Source organism: Amblyomma mixtum, chromosome 7, assembly GCF_055824585.1.
Source record: "Amblyomma mixtum isolate Tamu chromosome 7, ASM5582458v1, whole genome shotgun sequence".
In the NCBI taxonomy this organism is placed as follows: Eukaryota; Metazoa; Arthropoda; class Arachnida; order Ixodida; family Ixodidae; genus Amblyomma; species Amblyomma mixtum.
In genome coordinates this window covers 70,104,656-70,116,669 of record NC_143018.1, presented here as the reverse complement: position 1 = coordinate 70,116,669, position 12,014 = coordinate 70,104,656, and the positions used below count along the sequence as shown (strand labels likewise).

Here is a 12,014-nt window from a genome sequence, read left to right as displayed (position 1 = left end):
GGTTATTTTTACGTTATGTGACATGGATGCCAAGTAGATAACGCGAAAGCCAAAATATTATCATTACTCGGAAGTTTTGGAGAAATTTTAAACGCTTAGTTACCAGTACTGTTTTGTAATTTGTTCACCAAGCTCTCTTCAGGACATTTTCCCCGTTACAACACATTACAACACAAACAACTCAAACACCCCAGATACGTGGGAGTCTCTCCTGCGTACTCCCGAGCCGGCAGACCAACGCCGGCTTATCCAGCGCGCGGTGGAGGCGGCGACATCCCAAGGGATCCCCGCCGACCTCCTCTAAGCCAGCGCAACCGGTCCTTGGACTGGTCCCCTGTTTTGGGGCGTAATAAAAGAGATCAGCACCACCACCACCACCCCGTGCCAAAAGATTTTTCCGTGACGAAATTGTAATTTAGGTAACACACGTATCTCGAAGAAACATATATTTCTCTAATAACACCACTTGGAACATCGGAAAAAAATTATTCGCTAGTTCTGTTGTAATGATCGCTAACAATTATGTCACCATGACCAACTTCGGAATGGCACAAATTCATGCTGTATACTGAGACATAATTTCAGACGACGTCAACTATTTATACCGGTATTAGAAAATAAAAGAATCAACGCGTCGGAGATTTTCAGCCAACTCGTGCCGACCTTACAACGGCCCAGGGGTGAGCCAACACGCGGTACGCCAAGCAGCGGCCATGTTCGAGACAATCCGCGACGCCTTCGGTGCGGAGCTGCGGGCCTCCAGTTGGCTGCGGGGCCCAGCACGCGACATGGCCGTGCGGAAGCTGTCCCGGATGAAGGCACACATCGGAAGCCCCGGCCGGAGACTGGACGAAGAATACGTGGACCAGTACTACGGTGAGCGCTTTCCCGCGGTCTCTCGTATTCCCTGCCATGTGAAGTTCACCACAGAGTTGAAGAACCCAGAGAAGGACATTTTGACAAAGGTAATGAATTGTTGTGTGTTGGGTTTAATGGCGCATAAGCGGCTAAGGCTATCATGCGCCAAGCTCAAAAGGTAATGAGCGAATGAATGAATGAATATGGCAGAAAAGTGGCAAAGCCACGTGGTATTTATTTATTTATTATTAGTACCTCAAATGCCCCTTGGTGTGGGGTATTACATGAGGGATGGGCATAATGTTCAAGTGAAGAGTGGTTCAATGGCAGTCTTGAAGGAATGTGGGTCGGAGTGGTGCACAGCGTCGACAGGCAGTTTGTTCCAGTCCCGAGCGGTATGAACAAAAAACGAACGAAGATGGGCTGTGGTCTGTGCTGGGGGCGGATAGACGGCTTTAGGATGGCTGGTGCGACTTGATTGTCGATGAACTGGTAAGATTGCTGAAACATTGAGTGGCGTATGGTAGAACTTGTGAAAAAGGCACAGCCTGAAGATGCAGCGTCGCTTTTCAAGATTAGCCCGAAAAAAGTGCAGCCAGGAGTGTGAGAAACAAGCCAGTCCTGAGGAATAAGCACTTTGCAAATGTGCCACCTCATACAGCCCATCATTCACCACGCACTTTAGGGGCATATCATTATTTATTCCGCAACTCTTCTCCCACGGCGAACTTCAGTAGTCATTATGCAGCTTTTGTCTTTTCTTGCGTGGGTATAGTCTATTCATTGCTGGTGTTGACTCACGCTAGTGTTATAAAATTCGGCGCATATTCGAAAAAATTGGCAGTGGCTTAGCTCTGGTTAAGCCTGGATATACAAGCGAAAAGCAGCAGTTATGCTTTGTTTGACGTCATGGCTGTCGCAGCTCGCGCACAATGCACTGGGAGCACCACGATAACGGTGTAGGCAAGCGCGTTATATAGCCCTCCTTCCGCATGCGTAGTAACTGTGGTAAACATACACACTCGGTAAACACGCGCAGAGCGCGCGAACGACTGCGAAGGTCGACTGGCGGAGCCGCGCTCGGCGGCGGCTCCACCGACCACCTGCGCCTCTCTAGTGACGTTACGCGGCGAACTCGCGCATGCGCAGCTGTGGCTAAAACTGATCACGGCGCACGTCAGACCCGGTGTTGACTAGCCTAGAGAAGCTTTTCGCTTCAAAAAACCGGCGCAGCGCGGAAGCAATCTCGCCAGCGCGCGCCTTTAGAACAGTGGAGAAAGAAACCCTGGAGAGTGCCTAGACTTGTGTGTGTTGCTGCCCTCTCCATCTTGCTCGCCGGCGCGGCGCCAAAGGAATCACGTCCGCGCGTGCCGTCGATTATTCGGTACGGTTTGAGTCAATTCTACTCAATGCTGACAGAGAGGGCGCAGCTTTGAGCCTACGCCACGCCACCTAGTGATACGGCACCTAGTGAGTGATACCCTCACCCCTTCGCTCGCGCGTCGGCGGAGTCGCACCGCAAGAAGCAACAGGAAGGTTCTGGAAGCTGTGGTCTCCGCTCCTTACCAATGGGGACGCGCGCCCGGCGCAAGAATGAGACGGAAGTTGTACTGTAAATACTGTGTGTATGTGCGCGCCTACTTTGGCGCGAAGAACGAACAGACGCGGAGCGCGCCTATATTTGAAGGGCGTTGACCGCTGTCCGTCAGCCCGAGCCGCCGTTCAAGCTTCAGAGAAGCGCGCCCGCCCGACTCCCAAGACACCACCACTCGCCCAGCTATGGTCCAACGAGGCAGCGTGCGTCAGCCTGCCGGACCGCTCCGTCGTGATCCTCTAGTCGTCGGACTGTTGCAGTGCGCGATGAACAAATTGTGTTTCGTATGTTTCTCTCTCTGTTGTGTTACTTTAGGTGCAATATTTCTTTTGTACTGTAGTCTCTCTCGAGTGTTACTTTGCACAAGTTGCATTGCAAGTTGCTTGGTTTGGTTTGTTGGGGTTTAACGTCCCAAAGCGACTGAGGCTATGAGAGACGCCGTAGTGAAGGGCTCCGGAAATTTCGACCACCTGAGGTTCTTTAACGTGCACTGACATCGCACAGCACACGGGCCTCTAGAATTTCGCCTTCAAGAAATTCAGCCACCGCGGCCGGGATCGAACCCGCGTCTTTCGGGTCAGCAGCCGAGCGCCGTAACCACTGAGCCACCGCGGCTCGGGTCGCATTGCAAGTTGCATCTGTTCGTACGAGTGATTGTGAAATCCTCTATATCGTCTCTTTGCTGTATACAATTTGTTCTGTTTGTGAACCTTTGGCTCCGACCCATTTTCTGGCTTCCGACCGGCGAAAGCTAGGCACCAAACGACCACTCTCCCCACCCGCCTTGTCACTTGGTAGCTTGTTTCTGGCTGAGCTAGCCACGCTGAGTCGAGGGCATCTCCTTTGAGACCGAGACCGCTACCCGCACATGCTCTCAGGGTGTCGGGAACTCAGGGTACAGTGCGCAAAAGGGTGACAGCTAGAATGTGCTTCGATCACTAACTGTGTACAAACGATGTCGATGAAGAAGAAAGGTCTGTTTTCAGCTACAGCACGATTCCGCCCTCTGTGAGGAGCAAACAAGACCCACCATTCTCCACCTTCTGATCGGTAGAGAACAACACCAAACCTGCAACACCGACCGAACGACAGCTGTTATATTGAAAAAGACGTTAATACTAACCACGCAGAACTACGAGGTGTTTCTGCTAAGACTGTAAGCAGTTTTTTAAAACAGGCTTCTTGAGTTAGAAGATCGTTTTTTTTTCGGCATAGTATCGTGAGAGCATCAGCACATAGGGGTGTAGCGCGTCAGAATACAGTTAAATTTGCTGACTAGCGCACACTAGCATTAATTAGCACTCATTGGAACACATTTACATTGGCACGTTAACGCCAGGTCGGCCACCTGGTGTCCGGCCTAGGAGAGGAGCCATTGTGGGCAGGGGTACACCACCCAAACTAAAACATCTTCAATAAAGCTTACCTCCCCCTCCAAAAATTACCATAACAATTTGACGATTTTAGTAGATTTTTCCGGAAATATTTCGGCGGTTAAAGGTCATGGCAGTCAGTTGATACTAATGGTTTTGTTTGTACTCGCTGTGAGTGAGATCCCGACATGGCCGTCGATTTCTCCGGTGTGCAGCGGCGCTACCGGACTCGCCCACCAACCGCTTCTTCGACGCGTGGCGCAAGGCCCGGTCGGCGCTGGCTCACCACCGGTGGGCGGATCAGACGAGCGTCATCTTCGACATCAGCAAGGTGAACGCTTTCTACGAGCTCAAGGACAACGCCATCATTGTGGCGGCGGCCATGCTGCAGCCAGTCTTCTTTTTCTCCGACGGCAACGCGGCCTTCAACTACGGCGGGCTAGGCGATGTAAGTACCCGAGCTGCCTGCCCCCGGACACTGCCACTGCAGTGGCTTTTCGTTCAGGAACAGTTATAAATTTAGTTTCCCTGAAGTGAGGAGATGAGCTTTGTATATAATCTGTCCTCCCTCATAGGACATGTGCAGCTTCGAGACGCTACGCCCTACATACCAAAGCATACCGCACCACACATACTGTATACCATACCACACCACACCATAGTGTGCCGTACCATGCCACACCACGCATACTCTACCGTACCCTACTGTACCATATACCATGCAATACCATGCCACACCACACCGTACTGAGCAGTACCATTACTTTGCCATGTAATAGGAATGACCAGAAGCGGCTCCTCGGGGTCCAAGTGCGGCTCGCGATTCTATGGCATCTGTACTCTCTCCCCTTTATGCAGATGCACAGCCATCAATCGCTGAATGAGTGTGATTCACTGTTACCACCAGCTTTGTTCGATAACGTCAGCCACGAAGCGATCCTTACGGGCCTAGACAACCTGGATTGCGGACGCAGAATCCACGGCTTCGTCAAAGCCTTCCTGTCCGATAGAACTGCCACCATCGGCATAGGAGACCTTCGATCGGACAAAATTCGCACTCCAAACAAGGGAACACCCCAAGGGTCAGTTATCTCACCCCTACTCTTCAACATAGCTATGATAGGCCTAGCTCGACAACTAGAGAACATCGAAAACATCAGGCATGCAATGTATGCTGACGATATAACAGTCTGGACAAACACGGGCTGTCTCGGAGAGAAGGAAGAAAGGCTACAGCAAGCGGCTTCTTGTGTAGAGCAATACCTCGCAGAAAGAGGACTCGCATGCTCGACCGAGAAATCGGAACTGCTGAGAGTCTGGAGAGGCAAGCAAAACCGGACCGTCCCAACCAACGAGGACCTAAAACTCAACGTCTACTTAGAAGGGACACCCATACCGGAAAAGACAACAATAAGAATTTTGGGCATGTGGGTTCAATCCAACCAGCGCAGTACTTACTGAAAGCAGCAACGCTACAAGTCGCACGCATGATCACCCGCATCACCAACAGGCGACATGGCATGCGTGAAGAGGACACACTAAAACTAGTAAGAAGCCTAGTAGTTAGTCGAATAACGTACAGCCTACCCTACCAGTGCCTCAACAAAAACGAAATACAACAAGCGGATGCCCTGCTACGCAAAGCGTATAAGACAGCGCTCCAACTACCACGCTACACGTCTACAGAAAAACTCATGGCCCTGGGATTGCATAACACCTTTGAGGAGCTACGAGAGGCGCAGCTTGAGTCGCAAAAACTCAGGCTGTTGCAAACAACGACTGGAAGAGCGCTCCTGCAGAGGCTCGGATACAGCGAGCAAATGCGAGAAATGTCGAGGACGGCAACGATCCCCGACGAGCTTCGCAAGACCCTCAAGGTAGCTCCAATACCAAAAAACATGGATCCCAACCTCCATCGAGGCAGAAGAGAAGCGAGGGCCGAATTCATTGAGAAAACATACGCTCCTCAAGCCACGACCGTGTATACAGACGCGTCTTGGAGAGGAGGAGATACCAAAATCGCTGTAGCGGCGGTGGTCGATTCGTCTTTACGCGAAATGACCAGCGCGTCTCTCCGAGGCTGCACAGCTGCAGAGTCCGAGGAAGTAGCCGTTGCTCTAGCGGTGGCGGAGGGCTACAGAACCGGGCGGTCACTAACAATACTCACGGACTCTCAAACAACCTGCCGAAATTACATGAATGGCAGGATAGGTCGTCACGCGCTCCGTATACTCCTCGCAGCGAGCGACAGAATTAAAAACCAGGAAGAACAAAACGACAAAGCCGAACAGGCGATGGCGACTCCCTGGCAGCGTTGCAAGACGCAAAAAAGTGCCCCCCTGAATTTTGACGGCTGTCCATCGAGATATGCGAGACAGTTACTGCGTAATTTCCCTTCCTCAAATACAGTTTTCATTTTCTTCATTACGGGCACTCTTTGTCTTCTTTCACTCCCACTTCCTCCCTTCCGCTACGGTGCGGTTCAAGTGTCCACCGAGATGACAGATAATTACTGCGCCCTTTCCTTTCCTCAAAAAGCGTTGCGTTCAAAGGGCAAGGCATCGCGCCGAACGGGTGATGGCGTTCCGTGCACTCCCTAGCAGCGCTACAACACGCTGTCGCGTTCCGCTCCTAAAGGCGAAGCTTAATCGTCATTAATTAACAGTTAATTAATATTCAGGCAGTAATCAGTAATTAACCATTAAGTAGTGATTTGTCATCCCTTAGTAATTAGTACTCAATTATACGTGACGCCACCAGTGCCACAGAAGCAGCGAAAGTGGTGCGTAAAATGCTTTCGCCTCTACGCACTTCAGACAGTCAAAGTGCCCCCTGAATTTTTATGGTTCTTTGCATTTGCCTCTCTGGCCGCCTCTGCTATATACCATATCATACTGTACTCTACTGTACTGTACCATGACATACCATACCGATACCCTGCCATACCACACCACACCATACTGCACCGTACCATACCATACCATACCATACGACACCGGTACCACACCATGCCTATGCCATACCATATATCGCATCATTACATACCGTACCAACGATGTCGTGCCATACCATACCATGCATACCATATACCGTGCCCTACCATATCACACCAGAGCCGCCGCGGTGGCTCAGTGGTTATGGTGCTCGGCTGCTGACCCGAACGACGCGAGTTCGATCCCGGCTGCTGCGGTCGAATTTCAATAGACGCGAAATTCTAGAGGCCGGTGTACAGTGCGATGTAGTTGCACGTTAAAGAATCCCAGGTCGAAGTTTCCGGAAAAATTCACTACGGCTTAGAAGAACGTCAAATTGGGCTAGATGGTGCATTATTTGAGACAGAAATGGTAATAGCGCTGCAATAAGACGTACACAAAGAAGATTCGGGAGGTAAAGATTCTGGGCAGGAGTGGAGATACGAAGGCGCGGGAGCTTTTGGAAGCATTCCACATTAGGAAGAGAGGATTAGATTGCGTGAGTGATACCTCGGTTCGCCTTTTCAAGACTGAGATATCATATCTTGAATGGTTTTGTTGATGCCTGTTGTACCGGTGTTTTTTGCGCATGCCTTGAATTTTCCATATATTTGCTGACTTTGCAATAATAAAATCAGATGAAGTTAGCGCGTGTCATGTGTCAGTCTTTCTTGTGTACGTCTTATTGCAGCGCTATTACCATTTCTGTCTCAAATTCACTACGGCGTCCCTCATAGCCTGAGTCGCTTTGGGACAATAAAACCCATAAACATACAATACCGTACAGTACCACGCCATTCAGTAAGATCGCTCTCTGCGAGTGCCTAAGTGCCTGGCAGCCCTCTTAGCGTTTTTTTTTCTTTTTCACCGCTCCTTCTAATGCTTTCCAGGTTATGGGTCACGAGATGATGCACGGTTACGACGTCCTGGGGACACAGTTTGATGACAGCGGCCAGTTTAATCCCTGGAACACCCCTGTGTCTCAAGTCCATTACGTGAACAAAACGCTGTGCCTGCGTGAGTTTCACGACCGGGTGAGTGGCCCTGGAGCAATCTCTGCCTCTTGAGTGAGCGGAACCTAGAAAGAACGAAACCGTCCACACGGCCACGACCTTCGAAAGGAACCCAGATAACAAGCCACATCGACATACAATGCGTACACTCTTAAAAGACTTTTCGGCGAAGCCTGCCGTGAGACAGCGGGCAACTTAGCGAACCAACTTATTCGCAGTGCCCCCCCCCCCCCCCCCCCCCGCATTTTTTTTTTTTCAGGGAAATGTTGGGAGAGGCAATCCCTGCTCCCTCTCCCTCTGGTTTCGGACTGCCCGGTGTGATGTCACCTAGTGTCCTAGCATCAGGACAAATTTACACTGCCAACTAAATGAATATGTTGCTTTACTTAAACACTGGATACGTCAACAACAGTTTCATGGGTGAATTATTTTATCGGAAGGAAATTGATAAGTTTTAGAGAGAGAAAGAGTACAAAGTGGATCAGTAAACAAACGCGAGTTTATGACATCCCAGTCGAAACCAAGAAGTTTGCATGGACAGGGCATGTAATGCGAAGGCAAGATAACCGCTGGTCCTTAAGGGTAACGGAGGGGATTACAAGAGAAAGCAAACGTAGCAGGGGGAGGCAGAAAGTTAGGCGGGCGGATGAGATTAAGAAGTTTGCGAGGATACGGTGGCCGCAACTGGCGAAGGACAGGGTTAATTGGAGAGACATGGGAGAGGCCTTTGCCCTGCAGTGGGAGTAGTGGAGATGATGATGATAATAATGCATTTTTAGCGGATTCATTAAAATTCGAATATCACTTGGGATTTGGGTGAATGACGTTTACTTTGTTCCACGTACTAGGAATATCACTCAAAATAGAAGACGTTATCATCAGCCTGACTATGCCCACTGCTGGACAAAGGCCTCTCCCATGTCTCTCCAATTAAGTCTGTCCTGTGCCAGTTGCGGCCACTGTATCCTCGCAAATTTCTTAATCTCATCCGCCCACCTAACTTTCTGCCGTCCCCTCCCTACATTTGCCTTCTCTTGGAATCCACTCCGTATACCCTCAAGGACCATCGGTTATTTACCTTCTCGTTATATCCCCTGCCCAAGCCCATTTCTTAATTTCGGCTAGGATGTCATTAACCAGCATTTGTTCTCTGGCTCGTTCTGCTACGTTGCTTTCTCTTAACGTTAACCTGTCATTTCTCTTTCCATACTTCACTGCGTTCTCCTCTTTTTAAGTTGAAATCCTCTCGTTAGCCTCCCCGTTTCTACCCCATATATGTGAGTGTCGGAAAGATAAAGCTGTTATAGTTTACCAGGTGCTTTGGGGAAGCCCGCCACTAATTTTCAAAACTAGACTTTTCGAGGTGGAGAAGCTTTTCGAGGAATAGTAATGCCAGTGTTGGCGGACGCAAAAAAAAGCGAATCATGTTAACTAGTAAAGTGATTAACCTGATTCTAATAATCAACTATTCCCAATAGGCTTTCCATTGGAATTAGATAGGTTGCTCAAAAGCCGATTGGCAGGGTGTGATGACGTCGCAAGGTCACGTGACCTCTCTCGACCAATGATTTGTCACGGTGGCGAGGTTGCCACCTGCCATGATTTGCAGGCTGTGATGACATCACACCTCTCTTGACCAATCAGCTAATTTCGCTTCGGACATCGCCGGGGTTTTGGGCGTGACAACTTTACTGCTATAGTATTAATACGCTCCGGCGAGGTCGTGGTACTAATGACCGTAGTAGGGCTCGTTCGGGACTCCCTGCCTCACCCTGACCCTGGTGCCCTCACTCACCCATTTTTATACCCTATCGTTTTCACCCTCGCCTCACCGCTTGAAGCTTTAGGGTAAGGCCTGATGGTGCCCACGTCTGATGGTCAGAGATGAAGCCAACGTTCAGGTCTTCATTGTTTTATACAACTACGAAAGTGACGCAATGATGTCGTATTCCCCTGTGTTTCCTTCCTCCTTGTTAAAGGAAAACTGCATATGTTTTAGAAATCAACGAACTTAACACGGTCGAATGTGTGAAACTTGCAGGTAAAGCATGCGAAGTCTTTTCAGGCTAGCACTTGAAATAGTGAAGTAATCGCTGATTAAAATCCGAACGCCCTTAAGCTTCTCCGCAGCGCACAACGCCAAGTGGGGGGCGCATGATGACGTCATCGAAGGTATCTGTACATTTCCAACGCACAAACGCCTGCTTTGAAGGAAAAAACCAACGCTACCGAAGGAAAACCCTGCCGAAAGTTGTTTGGCAGCGTCTAACGAGTCAGGGCAGGGTGTGGCTGACGACAGCGGTAATTTGAAATCATACCTTCCGTGACGTCACGCTGAATTTCTCCGCACTCTTCCGGTGCATTGAGGAAAAGCGCGAAATTCAATCGTCGATTACGTCACTATTCTAAACGCTAGTGCAAAAACACTTGGCATGCTTTACCTACAGCCTATATAGAGTTGAATCCTTGAATATCGTGAAATTCTCAAAAATGTGCTGCAGTTGCCCTTTAAGACCACGCAGACGGCAACACTGTGCGATGCGACCTCCTCGATGCAGGTTCGCCGTTCTAAGCGTCACGTGGTGCTCAACGATACCCTGGATTCGGAGAACCTGGCCGATTTCGTGGGCGCCGTGACGGCGTACGCGGCCTTCCGGGCCCTGGCCGGCGCCCAGAGGCACAGCACGCTGCCGTGGCTCAACCTGAGCCCCGAGCAGCTGTACTTCGTGGGACGCTGCGCCAAGAAGTGCAGGCGCGACGACGTTCCCACGGATGTCCGCTACGCGCCCAACAGCGCCCGCTGCAATGTTCCCTCCATGAACATGGCCGCGTTCTCGGAGGCCTTTGGTTGTGGCGGCGGAACACGCATGAACCCCGTATCGAAGTGCTCCTTTTGGAACTGAACGTCGGCTCTCTGGAACCGAGCAACGCTTTCGGCTTTTCTCTTGACTTTGAAGCCGTGAATTAATAAATACTGCTCGCCAAAAGCGAACTGCAAAAAAAAAAAAATCAAGCATAAACGGCGTTACAAACTATAGACTCGTGTCAATATTTCCAGTTTTTTCAAAAGCACTTGAAAAAATGATTGCGACTAAAACGGGAAATCTTTGTCGAAACTGAAATATTACCGGCAGTGGGCAGTATCGTTTTAGAAAACACGGATCGACAGAATCGGCCCTTCTGGAACCAAAAGAATTTACCCTACAGTTCCGCTCGGGAATAGAGAAGTAACCCTTTGATTGCGCAAACATTTCAAGCTTGAACTATTTTGAACCACTCCGTTCCGTTAAATAAACTTGAATTGTACGGTTTCTGCTGAATGATGGTATCGCTTCTGACATCGTACTTAAATGATCGCAAACAGCGTTTTTGTTTAAACGGTTACTCTTCTAATGTATTACCTATTTCTGTAGGCGTACTTAAGGTAGTATTCTCGGTCCCTTGACATGGACGTAATGTTAAATAATGGATAGATTTAGTTACCACGTTTAAAGTGCTTGAAGTCTATTTCAGCGCAAACCCGCCGCGGTGGCTCAGTGACTACGTACGGCGCTCGGCTGCTGACCCGAGAGACGCGGGTTCGATCCCGGCCGCGGCGGCCGGATTTCGATGGAGGTGAAATTCTAGAGGCCCGTGTATTGTGCGACGTCAGGCCGAAATTTACGGAGCTCTTCACTACGGCGTTCCTTATATCCTGAGTCGCTTTGGGACGTTAAAAACTAATAAAGCAAATAAACCAAACTATTTCAGCGCAAATATGACCAGGCAGAACCATGCAGGCACGCAATCTCAAAATTCTCTCTCATAGCTGCACTAACGTCTTCGAACAGAGATATTTTACCAGCAAAGGTTAAACTTCTTTTGTACAATGCATTATTTTCCTTTCATATAAATTTTTGTGAATTGTTTCAGGGAACACAACCAAGAGTAATTTGAGGAGAATCCTTGTAATGAAGAAAAATAAATGTTAAGAAATATTGCAGATGTAGTCAGAAGCCACCTCACCCACCCTTCGTTTATGAGGTAAGATGTGATGAAAATGAAAGCTGTACTCTTAGTGCTTGGGCTTACGTTGTTAGCCAGAAATAAAAAATAACATCGTTGCTAATGAAGTCGGCATTCCTATGTAAAAGTGCATCTTATGGAGGTAGAAGCACTGAATCTTGATTGATAAAAAATATGCACGGCCGGTTAACTACAACAG

General features: G+C 49.3%; 1 protein-coding gene across 2 annotated transcripts in view; it reads left to right on the top strand.

Moving 5' to 3' along the window:
• Positions 1-10,774, top strand: part of LOC149336393 (neprilysin-1-like) — a 49,003-nt gene extending 38,229 nt beyond the window's left edge. The window contains exons 7-10 of one of the 2 annotated variants that reach the window (XM_089552861.1): positions 679-876; positions 4,041-4,156; positions 7,688-7,831; positions 10,369-10,774. In XM_089552861.1, the coding sequence (XP_089408987.1) occupies positions 679-876; positions 4,041-4,156; positions 7,688-7,831; positions 10,369-10,713 (803 nt within the window). In that variant the 3' untranslated portion in view covers positions 10,714-10,774. Of the gene's footprint in view, positions 1-678; positions 877-4,040; positions 4,274-7,687; positions 7,832-10,368 lie in introns of both variants that reach the window. The other variant, XM_089552860.1, reaches the window with a different exon arrangement.
• Positions 10,775-12,014: the final 1,240 nt, after the last annotated feature.